The following is a 22709-nucleotide window of genomic DNA, read 5'->3' as shown; positions in this document are numbered from 1 at the left end:
AGACACTTTTCCCCATAGCAGCCAAATACATATAATATACCTACAAATATATCAAACAACAAAAAATAGGTTCAAGTTTTTCAAGTTTCTTAAATATATCATATCCAAACTACCCAATTCCAAACTTCAAAGTTAACAAAATTCAAGCAGTGCAATTTATGTATCAATTATTATAACAGCAATAATAACTAATATCGTACTAGCCTTTTAACTCAACCTTATGATCCTTGTACATAACACCCGAGTACAGCCTATAGTCTTCTCACTTGTCAGTACATGTTTTGTTTTTTTGTCTTTTGTACGTGTTCACGTGTGTGTACTGTTACAGAGTTTGGATTTTGAGAGCAGCCCTAAATATTGGCCCTTTTGTGACCATTTCAGTGACAACCTACACAGTAGCTTCATCCTTAGTATTTAGAATGGGGATACAAGTGGCTTATGCACTTCATGTCAAGCTATGATTCTGGTCAAAACAAGTTCAGGCATGAGAAAAAAACAAAAACAAGAAACAAAACAAAAACAGGAGACCAAAAATATAATTAATTCAAAATCCTATTGGCAAACCACAAGCTGGAACATCAGGAGAATCATGAAATCCCTTTTCATTCCCACTGGCAATCACTACCACTTTTTGTATTTGGGATTTCCACAGCCTACCTTGAAACCACCAAACCTAGGGCCACACAGCACGACAACTGCTCTTCTCTAAGCACCCACACTAGTTAAAGCAGTGGCACTCGCATCAACCCCCTGCCCCCCCTCCCAAAAAAAACATCTGTTTTTTTTTTTTGTTTTTTTTTTTAAACTTGGAGAATCTTCACAAATTCACAACTCTTGATTCGTTTCCTTTACTTCCCCCTCTATCTGTAAACAGGGAGGCGGATGTGTGCATGCTGGTGGTCTAAGAGACGTGGCACAGACACAGTCTCATAGCCTTTGCCAAGCATCTGCTCCTTGATGCAGGGTGGGTGGATGTCGTTGATCAGGTACTCCAGAGACTGCAAGCTGCTGCTCAGCACAGACGTGTTGCACAAGCTTTTGCTGGGCAGGCTGCAGCACAAACCTCCCCCGCTGTCTATAGCAGGGTGGTGATGGTGATGGTGATAGTGGTGATGGTGGTGAGGGTAGCCCATCTCTCTGTGCCCTGTGGCCGGCCCTCCGGTGGAGGTGCCCAAAAGCTCCTGGGGATTGTAGCAGTCACTGTCAGGTGTCACCAGCACGCTGTTCCACGGCGGCGCAAAGTACTGACCCACTGAGAAGTTTCCGTGCATACCCACGCAGTTCAAAGGGGAAGAGCTGACTTTGTCCAGCCCGCCTCCTCCACTGGCACTGGCAGTCAGGTGGTAAGGTCTAGAAGAAGAGGAGGACACCTGGGCACCCATAATCCCTCCTCCTGGAACACAAGTTTCCGGGGACTTGCTGATGGCGCCCCCTCCTCCACTGCCTCCACTGTACATGCGGAGCACAGCCTGTTGCTGCTGCTGTTGCTGCTGATGTTGCTGCTGCTTCTGCCATAGTATATAGTCCATACCATCTGCGTACACACCAGTCTTCATCGCCTCTGAGTTCTGAGCCGGCAGCCCCTGACCTGTATATACCATGTTAGCCTGGGGACCCATTCCTACCACATAGCCTCCACCGGAGGAGTTAGAAGAGACCCCCATGACAGCTGCGCCCTGCTTGGAAGGGCTGGAATTCGATGGTGCGGTGGCAGCCCCTTGACACACCTGCTGCAGAGCCTGGGCCTGGCAATGTTGGTTGATCTGGTAGATGATGCTCTGAATGGAGGGAAGGTTGGATTGCGTGGGCAAGGCCAGGCCTCGGCCCCCCGTTACAGGGATCACTGAGCCAGCTACAGTGACATTTGGGGGCACTGACAGTCTGGGGCCTTCTGGAGGCTTTGAGGGCCCAGTGTGGTATACCATTTGGCCATGGCCACTGGCTAAAGTGCTACTACTAGGGGGCGGGTATGGGGCAACAGCTATGTGGGCTGGAGAGAGCTTAGTCCGTCTGCCTTCGGAGTTCTTGAGAACACCTTTTGAAGAGACGAAGGTGGATGTTGACGATGATGACGATGACGAGGAGGAGGACTTAACAATAGCAAGGAGACCCTGGTAGCCCCCTGTGTGGAGGTGTGGGTAGGGACTATAGCGTTGGCCTGTGGTGTCATATCCATTTACAGTCCGGTTAAGGTGCTTGTGCTGGGGAACCCTGATGTTGGTGGGGAAGATCTTGATGGACAGCGGGCTGTTGGCTGTCTTCTGAGCATAGGCATCAAGTTCTGCCGCAGTGGGGTAGCGAGGGGAGTGTGTGGGCACTACTAGTTCACCTGCAAGACACAAAAAAGAAGAAAAAAAAGAATGACTTAAATGAACAAATGCCCGTAGAAGAAGCGAACAGCAGACCTGGGGTTTAATTACCAGAAATATCAAAGAGCCTGACAGCAATGGCATTCACAAAGCCGGGTCAATCAATTGTAATAACCACTGTTCTCCTGGAATAGTAAGATCTGGCAGCAGCACCACGGCTAGATTGAAAGCAGGTTAAAAGATGTCATCGTGACACAAGAGCAGGCGAATAACACAAGATTACAAACAGCAGAAACACTTCAGAGCAAACCCACACAGAGTTTGAAAATTGTAAATGAGGGCTGGCATTCATTTGCGTTCTCTCTCTCGTCCTCCATCTTAGCTTTCCTCCCATCTCATTTTCTCACCCTCCTGTGGAAGTTCATCCCTAGACAAATGGATCTTTTTAAAAACTCATTCTGTCAAAGCCTGGTACCTTAGGCGCTGTTAAATCAGTGCATTGTGAAATTAATTCGGACTCTCTTTAGCATTGAATTGGGTTAGCCTTGGATACCAGGCAAGGAGGGATGAAGGGGAGGGGATAAAAGCTTGTTTAATTGCAGTGGCACATTTGAGATTTATAAGTGCTATCACTTACTGGGTCTTACCCTTGGCCACAGAATTTTCACATTTTTTATTCAGTCCAGGAGTACATGAGAGGCCCTAGCAAAAACCTATTAAAAATCCATGGGGAATTAGTAGCCTGGTTAAGGTGAACTACATGAGAGCAGAGCCAAGTCCAGAATACTTGAGTGATATTTTTTTTTTTGCTGAAAGTATTTGTTAAAAAGGCAGAAAAACATAAACTCAGTGATGAAATAAATCAAACATTAGTTTTACAAATGGTATGCTCATACGTGACAATGAAATATTTCCAGTATGAGGTTAGAGAAATAAAAAGCTGGCCTCCGTATCCTTGTAATATAAATTGATGTTACAAAAACTACACAAAAATGCTTGATTGAACAGGAAAAAAAGATAAATAGACGCCAGTATAGCAAATGTCTTCCTCTTACTTTACGTCCAAATTCTCTCTAAGGTTTGACCAGTGAAACCACTCATTTCAAAAATCAATTGGACACTGGTGTTGAGTGAGACTGGCGATGGTCCTCGGTCGTTGAACCAAGGGTTGGCCATTGTGAACTGAGGTGGCAAACAGGAAAAAATGCAATTTCTAAAAACCCCACCATGTGTCATTGTTTGGGGGGGGGGGGCACGGAGGTGAGGCACTGCAGTGAGATTGGATTTAAACAACATTATTCAGGCAATTTCATGGCTACTTAGCTCAGTGCAACAAAAAGGGTATGGGGGTGGGAAAAGAACTCAATTTACAAGCAATATATCAGCTGCCACAAATGACTTGCAACCCCTTCAAAAATGACTTTTTTATGCAAAAGCTAACAAAATGCACAAAAATTTAACTGCCGTAACTGTGCCGTCAGCAAATGTCCTGGCGACCCAAGGCAGTCTGCAGGGTGCAGGCTGTGACTAGGACTCACTCCATTTGCTTTCCGATTGCAAAATCATTTTAAAGAGACTCCACAGCCAAGTAGTCACAATTCTCATTTCTTTGCTCCCATTACAGAAAGCATGGGGAGTTCATTTCAAAAACCCTATGGGTCTCCAACTGTGAAAATGATTAAATCTACAAGATCCATATCATAAAAGAAATAAATTGGGAATTTAACAGCAGACTGGAGAAACTGTGAATATTCCAAGCCAAATTTAGTGCCTGAACTATTATACGCGTGTTGTTTCATCCGACAGGCAACATGCTTTCCAGATCAGAAACTCTATGGCATCAAATTAGGCTTTAAATTTTGTAAAAGAAAGAAAAAAAAAGTGCTGACATTAATTATTTAATTTTAATTTAGAGTGTCATTCTAATGGGCTTGTCTGAGTATGCCAGGCTAGCCTATCTAAGATCTAACCAACCTTACTGAGGCAAAGCCCTGCTTCCCTGGTGACAGCAGTGCCATTTGCTTTGATGTTCTGACTTGCAGAGGAAAACTGACAGAAGACTTATTTGCTCAGAAGAAAAAAACATGCTCATTTCAAAGCACATTGCTGGTCCACATGCAAATGGATGGCAGCATTTTTTCTGATCATCTTTACATGAGGGCAAAAAAACATCTTTGATCATCACATGGTCTAAATGAGGAAAGATACTTGGCTTTCAGGCATATCAAGGGCCTGTGCCCTGCCGCCCCTATAAGCCCCCAGCTGCAGTATGCCCATCATTCCACCTAATTACTGCCACATGAGGAAAAAAACTATAAAAACAGCCAGGAAATTCATTAAAGGGTGGCTAATTCTATTCCTTCTCACTGACTGAGCCCATATTTTCCATGCCTGAGCCTGCATTTCTTCTGAGAGAGAGAGAGAGGAGAAAGCCTTCTCCCTCCGTCTTTTCCCAGCTTGGCCCTTGTTTGTCAATAGGCAGAGCCTTTGGCACACCAACCTGGCATCAAAGGGTTTCACACTTCACAGGCCACAGGGATTAGAGGCCTTTCAGGCCTACAAAACCCATCTCAGCTCCACAAAGGCTTCCGGTTATTAGAACCCATGGGCATAAAGGAAGAAGAGGAGGAGGAGGAGGCAAATGAGCATCTGGATGCTTCTGATTCTGGCTTCCTCTTTAAAAAGTTCCACGGTAAAAATTTTATAGCAAAGTTGATTACAGTAGCCTAAGTATGGCCACAAACCAGAGCATATTTCACTCTCATACACACATTGTTATTCACACTGTGTGTTTGATGTGCGGGGTCTCTGCATTTCTCTCCTCCAGAGCAGTAAGTCTATAAGTGAGGACATGGAGGTTAAAGGAGTGAGTCTCTTTTTAGGCTGGCGCTCTGTGACTTATTGGTTTAGGCTGCAGTAGATCATAGCAATGAGCAGCAGCATACAGATGGTGCGGGCTGATAAACACCCTCTGAGGCCGCCAGTACTGCCTCCTTTGTGCGAGCCCTTACCTCCTCATAAGGTGGGAGGGGGGGTTTCCTGCACCTGTGCACACTCTCTAGCGTGGTCGTGCATGCAAACATCATGCAGAAAAACAGGGGGGAAAAAATGGGGGGAGGCACATTCGCATGCATACACACACCTGCATCGGCAGTTGTGTGTCTCATTTGCCATCAGTGGAGCATGTTGTTATCCTCTGCTCAGCGCTCTCTCATGAAATGTAGGGCAGGGACAACAACAGGTGCCTGTGCGGGCGACAGCCTGCAATGCCTCCTGGGCTAAATGCTTCACACTCGCTTCATTTCAACATGCGACAGCCTTGTAAGGATTAATTATTTCCCCTGGGGATGGAAGAATATGCTATTTCCCTTCCTGAGAGCAGGAGGCTATGTGCACTCACAAGCACATGAAATAGCTCACAGTAAATGAACAGCAAAACCTGGGCAAGCGCTGCTTTGAAAAGAAGTAAGAGCGGAAAAAAAACTTTCACATGAAAGGAATGTAAACAAACCAAGCATAGTGTGATTGAACTGCATTGGAGATTAGATAAAAGCTCAGGCAAACACATGCATTAGTACTGAGAGATCACGCGCCAGGGAGCGGAGATGGCAGGGAGGCAATTAATGGGCTGACCTTCGTCCTTAATCACCCAGTGCCTGGCACACAATGCCCATGTGTCAGAGCAGCACATCTCTAAATGCCACCCCTCATTAGCACGATGCACGCCGTGAGAGAGGGGCTATCTGTGCAGTGCTCCACTCTCCAGCGGTCAGACAGAGATAGCAAGGCAGGGATTGGATAACATGGCAGCACAGCACTGAACTGAGCTGCAATAGGCCATGATATGATCTAGAAATCCCATTTCACTTGGAGGATGGGCACTCTCCTTTCTCTCCATTTTTGATTGGCATGAAACTCCCCAAGCGCAACGTCCTTGGTGTACCCGGTGCTGTCACTGTGATTGCGTGTGTGCTTTTTGTGTGATTGCTCTGTGTGTGTGTGTCTGTGTGCATTTGGTGAAGGGGGTACCCAATTCTGAACACTCAATTAACACTCCTTTAATTAGCCAGCAGTACATTTTGAATTCTGATGAACTAATTTTCTTGGTGTGACGGTGGAAGAGGCGGCAGAGGGGGGAGGCCTGGTAAAGATGAGGTCCACTGGGTACAAAACAGCAATAAAGAGGGAACTGGTTAGATTAGACTGTAAAAAATCCATTAAATTCTGTGCACTTCTTCCAAGTGAGAGGTCAAATTGTGTTGATCACAAGAAGCAAAGGCAGACAGAGAGAGTATGAGAGCATGGAGTTAGGTGAGGTGAAAAGAGGAGGGGTAGCAGGGGAGAGGAGCAAAAAAAAGGAGAGGAGATAGGGAGTCAGAGGCTGTGCGAGAGTGCAGCACCAAATCCAGAGGACCACGAGAATGCTTTGCATTTTAATTAGAGGTTTAAATGAATAAGCGGAGGAAAAAGTCTGAGAGAACTGCCTGAGATGCCCTTGCTCCCATTTATTAGTGTTCCAAGTGTTCTAAAATTATGAGCAGGTTGGAGAAGTTTCTTCTTATTAGCGGAGAAAACGCTCCAAAACATCAAAAAGCCCTCAGCATTTCCTCACTCACTCCTGCAAAGTCTACGTCCCTACTTACCACACGCTTTGATCCCCTCTGACCATGCACACTGGTGAGCAGGGGAGAAGAGCGCTTGTTTAGATGAAGGAAGAGGACCATTTGGTTGAACTGCAATTAGGTTTTCACAGAACAACGAGTGTGTAATACACTCAGACTACGGCCAAACAAACAGAGCAGCCTGTGATGAGGTTAGGGCAAACTACAGGAACAGAGATGACCAGGAAGACGAAAGAAAGCGAGAGGTCAGTCTTAGTTCAGCACCCGCTACTTTCGCTGGGAACCATTTCCCCTCATAATGACAGTCCACATTAAGTAAAAGCACGTCCTCGAAATACTCAGCATATATACCGTAAACCTATATGCACTCATGTGTGCTGGGCCTCTTTTCTTCGCCTTTGCTCTTCATTTATCTGGGTTGTCTTTTTGAGGACTGGGCTGGCGGGATGCTCCTTTTCCACACTCTCGCAGCCCATTCCTGCACTAATGTACAGTCAGCCATTAATCTCACTGTAATAAATTTATTCAAATTAATAATTCATGGCAATTCAAATCCTTCACATCACAATCTCCCAGCTTGGAAAAGGTTTGACCTGTCAAGCACGGGGCAGGCTGAACAGCATTGTCCCTTGAAGGAACCCTTGACCTGTGGCTATTGTTTATCTCTTAGCAGATAGAATCAGCGTCCCTTAACTTGCTGTAAAAGGATGGGCAGGCTGGGGAAAGCCAGAGGCAGCTTCACGTCCTGAACAATACCTGCCTTGTGCTAATGGAGGTGTCATCTGGCACAAGGCTGATTAGTCAGCGATTACAGCCAGGCCTCAATTGCCGTGACAACTGCTGCAAACACAATGGGCCCTGATAGAGCCAGCTGTTTGGTCCTCTGCAATTAACCCTGCATCCCACTCGTCTCCGGCAGAGCGCTGCCTCTAATTGACTATCGGGCACACAAAGCAGGGGCTTTCGTCCAGACCCCCTGGACATAGACCCCCGCCCCTCTGCCGAGGTAGAGATGATAATAATAGAGGCGTCCTGTGGACTCAGCCGCCAGTCAATCAAAGCCTCGGTGCCCCACAGGAGCTTCCTGAGGAGAGGGAGAGAGCGGAGGAAGCTCATGTATGAGCCACTGATCAACAGGGTAGAGCAGCCTTGCAGGGGGGCAGACATGTTGAATATGCCCTCAACCAAAGTACTAATCAATTCAAGTGCACGTGAGGGGAAAGGAAACCCTGCTGCTTGCTTGATATCAAAAAAGCATTTTTTTTTTTACAAGCACTCATCTCTCTCTGTTCATCTCAAGGTTGATTTTCTGTGCAACAACACAGGGAAGGAAAAAAAAAATCCAGGCAATTATTTGTCAGGCCTCTGCTATCTATAATTGCAAAGATAAAAATCAATCACTGCAATGATTTCTCAGAGGATAGAGCTGTCTGAATTCAGCAGCTGCTTGTGTCATCACAATCATCAAACAAATGCATATTGTGAGGCAGTGGAAACAAAAATGTGCTCACCAGATAACTCTTTTCTAAATACTTCATGACTTATTGATTGGATGTTTTTTTAATACGACTTTGTTGAATCAAAATCGGTTTATTTAACGCAGCTTTTTGTTTCCAGTTGCCGTCACTTTATCAAACATCCCACACAAACTTACAAGAAAATTATTTCTCTAATCAAATTAATTTCTATGTAAATAAAAGCAGTAGCTGGACAAGATATTTCAACAGGGGATACCATACTGCACTGCATATTGGGCTTTTAACCTGCCAACATGTTTCACAAATAGCAAAGCGGATAATGAGAATGTTAAAGCAATCTGCACACTGATCCTTCACAGGCACGCAGGCATGGCACCATGTCAAAAATGGATTTAATTGTTAAAATAGATTTAAGCAAAACTTGGACAAAACTCCCACATTTAATCTTTCATTTCATTAAAGACAATCTCATCCAAGATTTAATCTATCTATTTTCCACACAAGCAGATGGAAGAAATACTAAACTGAAAGACTAATCTGGGCTTCCTCCTCACTGCAGCATGAGGTCATTTGTTTAGCCTGCAGTGAATACAGTACGCTGATACAGAGATGGGGTCCACAGGTACTGGATAACAGTGAAAAGGAGCAGCAGAAAAACAGAAATGTTTTTCACTTTCTGTTCCGCATGTTGTTACACGTTTTTTAATGTTTTACATATGCGGCTAACGTGTCCAAATCAAAACTGCTAATTGGATTTCTATTATAAAGGTTTCTACCAAAGAAATGTGAAATATTATACCATCAGGACACTGTCGTGTTTACATTTTCTCATTAGAATTTATCTCCAAAGCCAGATGTTACTGAATCAGCTATGAAAATTAATTAGCTGGTTTGATGTGGCAGCCTCATGCTCCTTCTAGACAGACCTGGCTTTTATGGGCTGTAGGGGAAATTACTGAGAACTGATTGATCCTGAAGGACTCCTCTGTACACATGGCCTGCCAGCCAGACACACACACACACACACAGATCCCACTAACAACTAATTCTAATATTTTACCCTCCTGATGAAACTGATGTTTTTTCTCTTTAATAACATCAATAGCAATTCATCAATAAAATCCATAAATCAGAATTAGCTTCAAGCTAACTGATTTCTTATTAAAAACCACCAAACAGGTGAATAAACACAATTTAGTCTGAAAAAAGGACAACTCTCAGCCTGAGTGTGTTGACCTCTAAAACCCACCACTCTCTGAAATAATAGCGTTGCCCTCTGACCCATAAAAAAACATTGACTCTCCCTCTGCATGTCTTTGGATCTTTTTTTCACCGCTTTCTCTTGTTTCTCCCCATCCTTTTCATTTCTTTGTGCTCCTCTCACGCTTCATCCCCCTCTCTGTCTTTTCATCCTCCTCTCCGTCTCCTCTGTCTCTTCATCCCCCTCTCAGTCTCTTCTGTCTCCCTCTCTGAGTAAGTGAGTTTCATCTGGGGTGCTTGCCGGGCGAAATCACCTCAGGGCGAACACTTTATTATCTGTAGTCAAAGCGTCACCACAAATACCATTCTACACACACAAGTGTCACTTTCCATTTGTCTGCACTCTGGCTGCATTAGCAGAGCCTTGCCAGCCCAGAGCCTCATCTCAAACGCACCCAGCAGAAGAAAACTAACAGCGTGGGAAAGCACTCGCCCTGCATTCCTGCCCCATTAACACCACTGGCAGCACCAGAGCAGACCTGCTGCCTCTCAAAGGAATTAAGACATTATTATCAACACTGACCTTTCTGAAATATCTTACAATATGACAAGCTATTTAGGCAGGAGCCTTAGAGTCTAGGGGAAGATATCTTAATGTGCATGAAAGGGAACTAAGCAGATGAGCCTCCCTTTAATTCCGGAGATCACTGCACATGTTAATTACTAATGATCTAGCTGAGAGTCTGGTCAACACAACACCAGTGGGTAGTTTAGTCCTCTTTGAGCCGCAAAGGAATGCAGGCCGGCAGCAGCCGTGTCAGGCCTTTTGTAGGACACCCGTGCACCAAACAAACAGAAAAACTGGGGCAACATGTTTACCTCACACTACACGCTGAATTTCATAAACAACAACAACAACAACAACAAAATTAATTAAAAAAAAAAAACACCCAAACAAAAAGAACAAGCTCCGTGTTTGTTCCCATGACAGCCAACACCAAAAAAAAAAAAAAAATAGGCATTTCAATGGAAAAATAACCGTCCTGAATATTTCACACTGTGAAGAGAGCTGCTCACAGCCACAGCGTCATTTCAGGAACAAGTTTCACCAGGCTCTTTCCATTTGCAATAATTTATGGGGCTGGATGGGCAACATAATAGATTAATGGAAAAAATAACTATATTCATCGCAAAAATTGCTTTCTGTTTAATAATCAAGGCCTGCCAAAGGGCTTAGTTGAGTGCACGGTTCTGTATAGAAGCAGGTTCTGTGATGAGCCAGCCCTCAGGCCTGCCTGGGCCACCCTCATTGTGCATACAGCATGGTCTAGAAAGCAGAGCTTTATCAGCAAATACCCCGAGTCAGCACAAGCAGCGGGGTGGTTATGTGCTGCGACTGGCACACCAGCCGATATTGTCATGTGCGATTAGGCCTGTGCTCATGAGCCTGTGAACTCATTCCTATGGCATCAAAGTCAACTTCACCTCCTACTCTCCTCCATTTACATCCATTCCTCTCTGCTGCCCTCTCCTCCTTCCTTCCCCAGGTTCTTCCCATTTTACATTCAGCCCTGCCGCTTCACAGCGTACCTTCAGTGAACCTTGTGAAAAGCTGTGCTCTGCTGAAAACAGATAGAGAGGGAGAATAAAACAGCAGGTTAAACTGGTTTGATTTCCAAAACAAATCTCGACAGCTTAATTAACTCCAGCCAAAAGGGTCATCCACAAGTTAGAGCCAGCCAGAGCAACAAAGGAGCAGACGGCTCCAGTTGTTTTGTTTTGTCTTGGTACACCTCTCCAGATGACAAGGCTGATAGAGAGGAACAAAGCACAGCTCACGGAAGACAGAAAGACAAACTATGAGGCCCGTTATGGGGAGACATCAGGAAGAGGAAACAGAGATTAAACCATTCAGCGATGAGCCAGAGAGCAATGCGGGACACAGAGCCAAGAAAAAAACCCAACAAGCTAAAAACCTGACCTGAAAGATTTATGTCAGGCCCTCCTTGTTCTGTCTTTAAGAGAATATGCCACGCTGTGACACCATTTTCTCAAAGGGCTACATGTACAGCAAAGAGCCAGCAGCATTCAGAGTCATGCACAAACACAAATGGACACAGCAACAACACATACACAGTTTTGGAGTAAAAAAGAAAAACCCAGAGGTAAAGATCGTAAGCACATAAGCACAAGAAAAGGAACCAGTGCACAGAGCAGAGGAGACGGGGAGGTAAGGGAGAGAGAGCGGGAGAGAGATGGAGAGATGAAGGAAGGCTGGAGGGGCCTGGGCAGGCCTGTCAAACTGGAGGAAGTGCTGGTGCGCAGGCCTGCAGGTAAATGGAAGAAGAAAGGCGCCTGCAGGCTGCCTGAGGCAAGCCTGGGCCCTTCTGTTCTATCATTTAGGAGACAAGTCCTCCACTGATTCCCAATTAATATTTAACACTGCACAGACAACAAGGCAGTACACATGCCGAGGAGAGGAGAGGAGAGGAGAGGAGAGGAGAGGAGAGGAGAGGAGAGGAGAGGAGAGGAGAGGAGAGGAGAGGAGAGGAGAGGAGAGGAGAGGAGAGAACCATTGAAAGGACATGCATAAATGAGAACGTTGTCAAAAAGATTAATCAAAATTTGTAAAAGATTTAATGTCAGTGGAGTTTTTGAAGGAAGGATTTAATAGATGCAGTGTTCTATAATGTTAACCATCGCTTAAAGCTGAATGTTTTAATGTTTATTTTTCATCAATAAGGCTCCATCTTATCCAACTATGGGTCTGTGGTCAAACTTAAAAACTTGTTTTAAGTATTAAAGTTCAGTTCAACGGAATTCAGTATGCTTTATTGGCATGAATGATGCACAACTGTGTCAAGGAACCCCGTCACCAAAGCGACAAAATTAGTTTATATAGTTTATGTGGTAAGTTAGATCGATGACACCTTAAAGTTAACAGAGAAAATGAGATACAAATGCATTACAAGAACATTGTGAGTAGATCGTCACCCACTATCTTGCTGGCGAGATTCACCAAGCAGTCTGAGTGCAAGTGAAAGCACCATTAGATGATGTAACAGGTAGTGTAGAAGCAACATACTGACTGCTGTATGGTCTTCGCAGACCCATGGCTCTTATTCATTATTATTTAATAGATTCATTTTTATTGCATAAAAAGAAGTGACTATAGGCCACTACAAACTATTACTGATATCAAATTTGAGTTGTATTCTTGCAAGTAAATGTTTTGTTTCTTACTCAATGCACTCCTCTAAATGAAACCTGTATATTTGTATCACTGGCACCATCTGGTCACTGCCATGATCAATTTCCTGAGAAGCCACTTTCATTTGAAGACCAATCTGACAATCTGAGTTTGCAGATTGTCCTTTGAATTGTGATTGGTTAGGGGAAACTGATTCTTGGGGATAGTCTCTAAAGTCTTTAAGGAACCATGGAAGAGGGTTGTAGCAAGAGGTCTAGGATAAAACCTTAGGGTCAGACCATGGCGTCAAATCTTTAACTATGTAAGTAAATATTCAAATATGAAGATCCTAAAATGACAAAAATGGGCTTCATTAGAATGAGTAAACAGCAGACTGCAGTTAAATGTCCCAGTGGAGCAATGATTTGATTATTGTGCTGTGGTCAGTTTGCACTCCCATGCTCTCTCTGCCAAAACCTCTGCACTGCTTAGGCAGAATGAAAAACCAAAGGCAGGAGTGGTATTAAAAGTGCATTGCTGGTTCAAACCAAAACTACACACTGCTAATGGCTCTCTAATTTCAAATTGCTCACACATGACTTCTTGTGCATTTTCTAATCATGTTTACACCCTTCAAAGAACTTGTGCAATAACATACTGATCAATAAGTACTCTGTGAATCTCAATAATAGCTATGAGGTTAAAATGCGTTGGCTAATTCACTTAAAACTAAATGCTGGTGAATCCTCCAAAGAGGACTACTTTTATGCAAAATATTGCCAGTTTAGTAGAATTTAAGAAGGTAAATAATAATATCTTGATTTAAACTTTCGAATCTGCTGTAGTATTTTCATTTGGATGAAGCAACTAGACAGAAATAGAGCAATTAATGGCTTGAAGTTTGGTTAAAAAATAACTCAAACTTTTCTTCCAACTCGCACACTTTTAAAGTCCAATTACTGGACCAAAATTCCATTTTTATTTTAAGTTTTGTTAAGACGTCCATGCTCAAAAACAAAATATCCTGCCAGGAGTGTGCCAAACCTCCTGAACGCCTCTCACAGCCAGGCTGTGCTGGGTTTAGCTTTATGAAGACACGATCATTTCCTGTGGGACAGCTAGAGCCTGCAGACACTCTCTGTACCCTCGCTCAGATCGTCCAACCCACCCCCACTTTCTGGCAGGCGAAGACAGAGGGTGTCGCTGCCTTGCACCTGGGACGCCCAAATGCCAGCTCGGAGGCTTTGGAACAAGGAACCTGTTTTTGAACCCAAGTCCTGCTGCGACCAAAACTACACCAGAGTCCCTTTTCCTCAAGCTCACCTCTCAAGGCAATAAGATTGCTTCACCCCCTGTGTTCACAGCAGAAGGCAGAGGGCAGAGGGAAGGCATGGCTCTGCTGGATGTCACCATCCGGAAATGATTCTCTGTGTGCCAGCAATCAGACGCCAACACGACAGAAGAGGCTGTGGTATGCATGAGGTAAGATATGTACAACTAATATCATATGGCCGTCTCTCTGAAATAAACTGCGACTCAAAATTCTCCGCTTTTCACAATCTAGCAATATTACAGAAGTGCAAATTACACAATCAGTGCAGCTATGCAAAGCCAGCGATTCCTCAAAATGAAACTGCATAAATAGGAATCGTGGATGAGTTATGGAGGAAGACGTGGATAGCTGTCAATCACCTTGCACTGTAAAAAACACCTCGTGACCTCTGCTTCCTTGCTGCAGACAGTGGAATAATGACAGTCTCTGTGGACCCTCTGTGGAATTCCAAATGGGAGTTAGAAATGAGGTAGTTCAATCAGCGGGAAAAGGTCAAGTGCATGCAGATTTGCTCTCCCTTGCAGTCTCCATTCCTTTTTTCCCAGTTTCGCTTTACACCCTCCAGCCCCCGCCACCTCCAGGGTACTGAGGCAATCAGGGTAAAGGCTGTTATTTCTGCTGCCGCAAGTGACCACGTTTAAATATTCAACTAAAAAAGTCCCTTCCCTCCCCTTTCTTGCCAACTCCCCCTTTTCCCCCTTGGATAGTAGTTGTTGAAGTATTGTGGTGCAATTTGATACGGCCAGCTAATTCCACTGTTATGTCTCGTACTGCCTCAGACAAGTGTGGAGGAGAGGTGGCAGCAGGTCATTACCTGAGCATATTTCCCTCCCAATGGCAATGTGGCTTAGGAAGAGAAGCAGCTAAAAGCAAAGAAAACTAATGGCTTTGGCAGCTCTGCCTGCAAAAGCATGGGGCTATTAGGAAAACTACAATCCCCAGGTGTACCTCTATGTCATGTCCTAAGGCTGTATGTGACAAGGCCAGGTTGTCTCTGTCGATCAAGCTGGAAGAGGGCCGAACCTGGCCTGACATAGCATGAACCTGGGATACCAAGCCTTCTGGGAATTTTTCATCTACACCTGGCTGATTGGCACCCCCGGGCCTCCCGGGTGGTGTCACACAGGGTTATGGTTGCAGGTGTGCTTGTGTAAATGTGTGTGTACACATCTCTGCTACAAGAAAAATTCTGGGCTGTACAACAGTTGATTGAAGAGTGGCTTTAGCTTTAAATAATAATTTAAAAAAGTAGCTTTATGTTTTTGACATAAGTAGAATTGCGTTCATCTTTAAAGGAAAATCATTTTTGTTTTAATTAGGCTTAGGTGCAGTGACACCAAAAGTAATTATAAATCACCATTGTGTGCTCATGAGTCGCAACCAGGCCCTGTTGAGGTTAGAGACACAAGGGAACACCCAGGTTTAGCCCAAAGTCTGATCCAATCATTGGACAAATATGGGAGTGGCAGTAAGCTGTTTTGTTAACAAGGGTACTGTAGCATTGACAGCATGTCTGCACAAAATGTGCAAATATGCACACCCATTTTGACAACTGCATCATTACAAAATGTCATGCTGGCACAAACGCAACTGCTAAGGAATGAATAAACAAATTAAAACCTGCTGAAATTTGAAAAGATATTATTTTGGAAAATAGCCAGCAGAAATACCCCCATCAACTACTCAAGTGAAGGATTCTGGACCTGTTATTCTCTAGCTGACATGCGACAGAGTAATTGCTGTCTGGGCAAGAGGGGAGGCAGGGTAGTGGTGGGGGCTGCTGGGCCTCCTGTCCAGCCATCTCAGTGTTCACTGGACTGGTCCGCCTCCCGTTCCCCTCCGAGAGCGGGGCTTTAACGCTCACCCGTGTTCCCTGGACCTTCCGGACCACATCGAAGGATGATCAAGGAAAGGAATGGGTGGAGAGGGAGGTCACCACCGGCTGAGGGTGGCCAGGGTCAGTGGCATCCATTCACCCCTCTCCCCCTGCAGGGCCTTTCTCTCTCATCTGCCTGGATGGGTGCCCTCTCTGTGGGGCACAACACGATGAGAGGTCCTGGCTCCGCTGCCGTCTCTGCCTTTCATGTCTCCATATAGGGCAGTGGTAGATAGACGCGGAGGGGGAGGACGAAGGAGGGGGCAAGCTACAAATGTCACCCATAAGGGGGGATTTAATTAAAAATGACAGGGGCTGGCGCTGGAGAGTGCAGCCACATATGTGCGGAATTTGGGCGCAGTGAAAGCAAGTGCCTATGATTTATAATTCAAGTAATGCTCCGCACTCCTTTTAATTCTACGGCCAAAGAAAAAAAACTATCAAAAGGCTGCCCTGTGAGGCTAATCCAATATGATATTTTTAAGGGCAGGCGGTCAATAGCTTTTTGAAAAGCCAGCTTCTCTGTCTCCCTTTCTGCTTCTCTCTCTCTCTCCTCTACTTGTCTGTCTTTCCCCGTCTCTCTCTCTGCTCCTGCCTCCTTTCTCTCCCCGCTCTACAGTACCTCACCCCACCCTCCTGAGCACAGACACAGAGCGGGCTGTGATAATGGAAACATCCCGCTCTCCGCCTCCTGTTTCTCCTGCTAAGCTCTGTGCGCTTGGGGGAAATTGATTGTCTGGCGAGCCGATCTGAACGCTTCCAGCTGATGGTAGAGCCAGTTAAGTCCTTTTTTATTGAGGGTATGAGGGATTTTTAATGGGATTCAATAGGAGTCGCATCAATGAACTGTGCAGCCACTCGGCATCTGCATGCAGGGGCTTTTTCTAAAACCCTCCTCGCCCTCTTATCCCAATGCTCTGCCACCCCACCTCCACTTTCTCTGACACTGAAGGAAAGCAGATGCAAATGACAGAGCTCGCCTCTACCTTCGCTGCCACGTAATCCCCCTCCTGCACTTTTACTTACTGTCCATTTCAAGGGTGTATTCTTATATTCAGCTTCCTGTTGAGAGCCCTGTCATTTTACCCACAAACCCTTTCCATTCTGGCACAAACTTGGCCACGACCAATCAGTCATGGGACCTGCTCAGCATGGTGACCTGAGTGTGCCCACTTCTGCAGCCAGACCCACTGTCTGCTTTTCTGCAGCCTTTCTAGGCCCGGACAAACAATTGCCTTATTGAGGCCAAGTGGTGCACGATGGTGGAAATCCAACACTTGCCTCCCCCTCCCTCCAGTCCAAGGACAGAAAGGAGGTTATTATGTTCAAACATCCTCATTATGAACCTCAAGTCAGTCACTGCGGTAGTCCTTCAATCAAAGGGTTTAACAGGTGGAGAAGGAGAGGGAGTGACAGGGAGAGTTAGACAGAGAGGGTCAGCGAGAGGGAGGGCAAAGGGAAAGCTGGAGACTGTTCTTTTTCTCTATTGATTTGAGTCCTGACTCCCACTGGCTGCTCTTCAATAAAGGACCTTGAGAGGAAGTGGGCTAATCCTGCAAAATTGGAAGTAGGGAATCGATTAAGAAGACTGCTGAAGACTCCTTCCATTTCTCTCCCTTCCTCTTCATCTTTACCTTCACTAATTTTATTTTCACAATTTCTCCTTCCCCCTCCCCCTTTCACTGTGCCTCTTTCTCTAAAACCTCATTAGCGATTTGTGGTTGGTTCACTAATCTAAAGAGCTAACCCTTCCAAATGCACCCAAGGCTTTGTTTATCTCTCTGTTCCTCCCTGTTTCATGCACATCTATACACCTCCATATCCACACAGACTAGAAAAAACAACAAAAAAAGTCTGAGTACATATATTATACAGTCACCTTTTTGTTTATGATTCTTCTCTCCTCTGCATAAGGAATTTGGAAAGTGATGCTGAGCTGAAGAGTAGCTAATTGGACAGTGAGGAGCTGAAAAAGAATTTGGGCAGTGCTTCATTTCTTCGCCAATCAAGAGTTTCAAGCCTTTCACAGGGCTAGTTAAAGGCTTGATACAATGCTCCTCTGATGAAGAAGCCCAGATCCTTCTATTTCCACTAAGCCTTTGTAAGCTTGGGTAAAAACTGCAAGGTTAGTACTCCCCTGCTCTCCATCCGCCAGCCTTTTTAATCAGCTTGAGGTAGCTCGTAGCCCTGCCATGTAAACAAAGGCCAATAAAGAGTCTAGGAGTGTTAAATAAGCAGGAAAGACCTTTCCTCCACTTGTCAGACAAAAAAGGCTTATTCAAAGCTTCAGCAAAGTTAACGAGAAGTTCACCTTCCAGAGGCCTGACCGCTGCAGCTCTCTCTAATCCCAAACTGGTTAGAGCTAGTTTCGCCAGCACTCTTAGCGGTTTTCAGCCCTGGCTCATCTCTGTCCCTTTACACCATTTTGTGGGTGGACAGAGGGTGGTGCTAGGGAGCAAACAGAGCAGCTGTCACACTTTACATGCGGCCGGCACAACCAGGGCCAGACACTGTAAATGTTTACAGACCCTCAGGGTCACCCAGGGCCACTGAGGCACGTTAAACACTGTCTGTTCGGCCCTGTTGCCACGACTGCACAATCAGCACTGCTAAACAGCCTCCCTCACAATGAGTAGCCAAACAACATAGCATTCCAAGGCCTAAGTGCAAAGTGAATGAAAGTGTTTAGAATTCCTCAGAGTATTGAGAGAAAATAGTGCCAACAACAGAAACTGAAAAGTCTATTTTTTGTAACTTCTCAGTTAGGGTTAACAACAAGTTTCTGTCCTTCAGCATGAAGATCAAACACAAACGTCGTTCTCATTCCACTGCTTCAGGCAAGAATTCCTGACCTCCATCGCACCCTCTCTTTGTTAACTTACATTTCCGTCCAAGGGCTTGTGGTGGCTCCAGGGTCTTGCTGGCACACACTGGGTGCTGGGGTTGAGGGTTTTGCCTCCTCTGCAAACAGGCCAGCATGGCGAGGTGGGCACAGTACAACAGCCGGGGGAGTTCTGCGGCCAACCTAGAGTAGAAAAGGAGCAAGAGAAAGAGAAAAAGAGGAACACTGCAGTGAATTAAGCAGGATGATTCGAGGTCATGGCCGTGTCTCGTAAGGCTGCAGGAACTCACTCTGGGCTAGATGGGCTAGGTTTCTCACTCACGATTTAATTGGTAAAGCATGCCTACGGCTGCCTGCCCCTCAGCTGTGTGTTGAATGATAAACACACACCTGCATCGGGGCACCACAGTTGACACGGGTTCAGAGCACAGTCCAGGCCAGTCACTCTGCAGCTTCAAACAGCACATCCACAAAGCCATTCAACCGCATCTCCTGTCCATGAAACCATCGTCAAAACAAACACACGGGCTCACACACAAAGTAGCAATACTCAGGCACACTGAGACACATTCCTTCCAGGCCAGTGTGTACGTGGTGATTGATGGCGTTATCTATGGACAGCTAAAAAAAAAAATAAATAAATAAAAAATGGGAATGCTGAGAAAACAGCAGTCTGCCTGCAACAACTTAACATGCAACAGCTCTGGGGGACTGTCAGGAAAGGCCTGGGGGGGACTGAGTGGTGTCTGCATGTATGTGTAGCCGTGTGTTGAACCGTATGGTTGCATGTGTGTGTGTGAGCAAATGCGATGGGCTAGGAGGGGGAGACTGCCAACCGTACATCAGAGCTAGTGACGGCACTAATCAATCTCCCTCTAGGCTATAAATCTCCAGCTCTACACTTCCATTTTTCCCCCACAGCCACCTTCACTCAGGAACAGGGAAGCAGTTGCTGCTAGTTTCTTCTGAAAAAGCCCATCCTAGTCCTAGTGGAAAGCACAGGACACAGTTTTACATATATTATGCAGATACAGGTTATCATTCATTAGAAACTTATGAGTGTCAATGATGACTGATTATTTCTACTGGTTTTATAGGCCAGATGAAAACAGCTAAAGCAAACCGCTGAGGTTCCAGAAGTGATTTTATATGATAAGGATCGAGATTCACTTCACCATTGTTTACACAGCAGATACCGTTCATTTCCTGGAACCACACGCTCTCGCTGTATTGAACACTTTTGCAGCCCAGTCTCACCTACAATGGATAATGGCTGTGTCTATAAAAAGGATTGTGGCCTTAATCTTAGCTCAGCCTGTGTTTGAATGTCTTGTCCAAAATGCATCAATATAAAACACTATTGTTTCCATCTGGGCTGGTCTCCTCTCATATTAAAACAAAGAACAGAGGCAAATATTTCATCTATGCTGTCAGCGCCAGCGTCTCCCGCCATGATGCGTGGCAGATTATTGAAAAATGATTTCTCATGCGCCTGTCACAGGCTTGTCCCCTGTTATTTATTTTCTCAGTGAATCACTAAATGAACATTTAGCCACCTGCCATCAGTCCATTACTTAGTTTTATAGATTATCATTTTAATATGAAAGAATGCAATTACAATGATTACAAGATAAATTAATGGCAGCAAAGCGCCGGCTCCTGTCTCATTCATTTAAAGAATAAAGCAAAACACAGACCAGCAGTGAAAATCGTCAAAAAATTAAACCAGTCATTGAAGAATCCAAACAAATCAAGCTTGTAAATGACCCAATGTTCCTGTAATATTTGACCAAAGTGAAAAACCATCATCTAAAGCAGGCTACGTTATGACAAACACTTACAAAGTCAATTTTGTAACTTTTATTGAATATCTGTGACAATGACTTCCAAATGCACAAATGCAAATTTGTGCTACGTTATCTGGCCTTAAAACAGAACATCCCCAGCACAGTTTAGGTGAAAAAGAGGAAAATTATAGACAAAATCCTTCCTCTAAGTTTGGCAGTAATTAACTTTCGATTTGTATTTACAGGTGTATTTGTATAAACTTGTGAAATTCCCCACATATATTTTACCTTTTAAAAACAGGAGATTTAAGAAGTGCATCCAAATGTTCTACAGCCATTTAGCTTTTCGAATGATTCAAGCAAAATTTGATTAGAAGTGTGAGGGTGGAAAATGCAGAAAGGAACTACGATATGCAAACACATCTAGCTGCCTGTAATTAACACTGAATGACTTCCCTGGTTTGAATAGGCAATGATCAGAAACAGGTGTTAAATGCATCCTCCCCGCCCAGAATGCAGTCTTTCACCCATAAAAAGCCTTTTAAAAAAATAAAAAAATAAAACAGTTTTAAAGAAATTACATTTGACCTCAGACCCCGAGGCTTGTATAATGCACTTAACACTCGCATGTATTTTTAAAGCATTTTAGAAGCAGCACAAAACAACTCTTTTAGCCTGTCGGTGTGAAAAGGGTGTTCACTAAAAATGCATCTCTCTAATAAATATGAGTAAACTGCATCTTTAGACTCCGAAGACTCCACTCCCTCTTCCTCTCTCACACACATTTGCAGTGAAGAGAGGGGCCACTCTCTGTCTCGCCAGGTGCTTGAGCAAAAAAAGGTCGCTTGCAGTGCCATTTCCTCTCACACACAGGCAGGCCTGGCCTAAACACACTGGCACTTTGAGCTCATTACTGGCTATTCACATAATCCTTTCTCTGTGTCCTCGCTGTGAGGATACTAATTTCACAACAAGCCCATCCTCACAGTCCATTTGTTCAAAGATAGTGGTTGAGAGAGTGGAAAGGGACACGGTGTAGATTGAGACTAAAAGCTAGTCTTAACGGGGGATACCGCCACCGCTTTCCCCTCTCTGAAATAAAAGACAATCGTCTAACTACCCTCCATTTTTCTCCATTTGCTGCTCACCAAATGTATTCGGAGGCATTATACTTGCTGAAAGAGACCCTCTTTTTTTCAATTCAATTTCAAGAACCAATTTTCCCCTATTATTGCCGTTAAGAGAGAAGCCGAAGGTGCAAGTCTTCAGCTTGTTTGTCATGTCCCTCTTTTCCCCTCATCTCCTCCCATTAGGTTATTGTACTACTTAGCAGATGTCTATCAGTGGCAGGAAATAATCTCCAAACTAAAACCCTGTGATCCATCGTCCAGCTGCCCAAAAAAACAGCCTGTCTTCCTGAGGTCAAACCCCGTGGAGCTGCTGAAGAATGTGCGAGCACACACACTCACTGCCCCCCCCCCCCCAAAAAAAACCCACCTGCACTTCACTCACTCATCAAATCCACTCACAGGTCTCCTATTACACCAGTGCAGGGATATCTCAAAAGCCAGGATGTCTATCGGCTCTTTCTCGTTCTGCTAACGCTGCTGCAGGGTTTGCAATGGGGGCGGAAGATCAGTCCCATGAGATGAGGGAATAAGCCGGAATCAAGAGGCGGTGGGCTTGGCAGAGGGCTATTTCTTAGTTAAAAGGTTCTTAAACTGCAGAGGAGATCAGAAGAGATGGCTCCCTGCGCCCAAAGCTGTCTGCTCAGATAAGCATCCTGCCAAGTGCGGGGTGTAACAGGGTGGTCATGGATGAATGAACGGTGTGTGCGTGTGTTTTTTGAGGTATACATGTTCCAGGTGAAAGAGAGAGTGAGGCAGCTGATACCCAGGACATGTCCGTGCTAACAGGTTTTCATCTTAAAATTAAAATGTGAAACTTTTGCGGCTTTTTGCCTAACATCCAAACTACTTTACCTTTTTTTGGGGGGCACTGAAAACAGAGATTTTATTTGAATTTAAAAACTCTCAGACTGTGTTTTAGTCTGAAGTAGAGAAACGATGTTG

The 22709-nt window shown here is 44.8% G+C and overlaps 1 protein-coding gene across 1 annotated transcript in view; it reads right to left on the bottom strand.

Annotated features, from left to right (window-relative positions):
- Positions 1–760: 760 nt before the first annotated feature.
- Positions 761–22709, bottom strand: part of fam222aa (family with sequence similarity 222 member Aa) — a 46048-nt gene continuing 24099 nt past the window's right edge. Inside the window, exons 2-3 of the mRNA XM_086314252.1 lie at positions 18891–19033; positions 761–2329 (exon numbers count right to left, since the gene is read on the bottom strand). Coding sequence (XP_086170378.1) covers positions 861–2329; positions 18891–18987 — 1566 coding nt within the window. The 5' untranslated portion in view covers positions 18988–19033 and the 3' untranslated portion in view covers positions 761–860. The remainder of the gene's footprint in view (positions 2330–18890; positions 19034–22709) is intronic.

Source organism: Aulonocara sp. 'chitande type north' Nkhata Bay, linkage group LG12, assembly GCF_057382095.1.
Source record: "Aulonocara sp. 'chitande type north' Nkhata Bay isolate Kocher_YH1m ecotype deep benthic linkage group LG12, A_spYH_male_GT1.1, whole genome shotgun sequence".
Classification (NCBI taxonomy): domain Eukaryota; kingdom Metazoa; phylum Chordata; class Actinopteri; order Cichliformes; family Cichlidae; genus Aulonocara; species Aulonocara sp. 'chitande type north' Nkhata Bay.
This window is presented reverse-complemented; position numbering and strand designations above follow the sequence as displayed.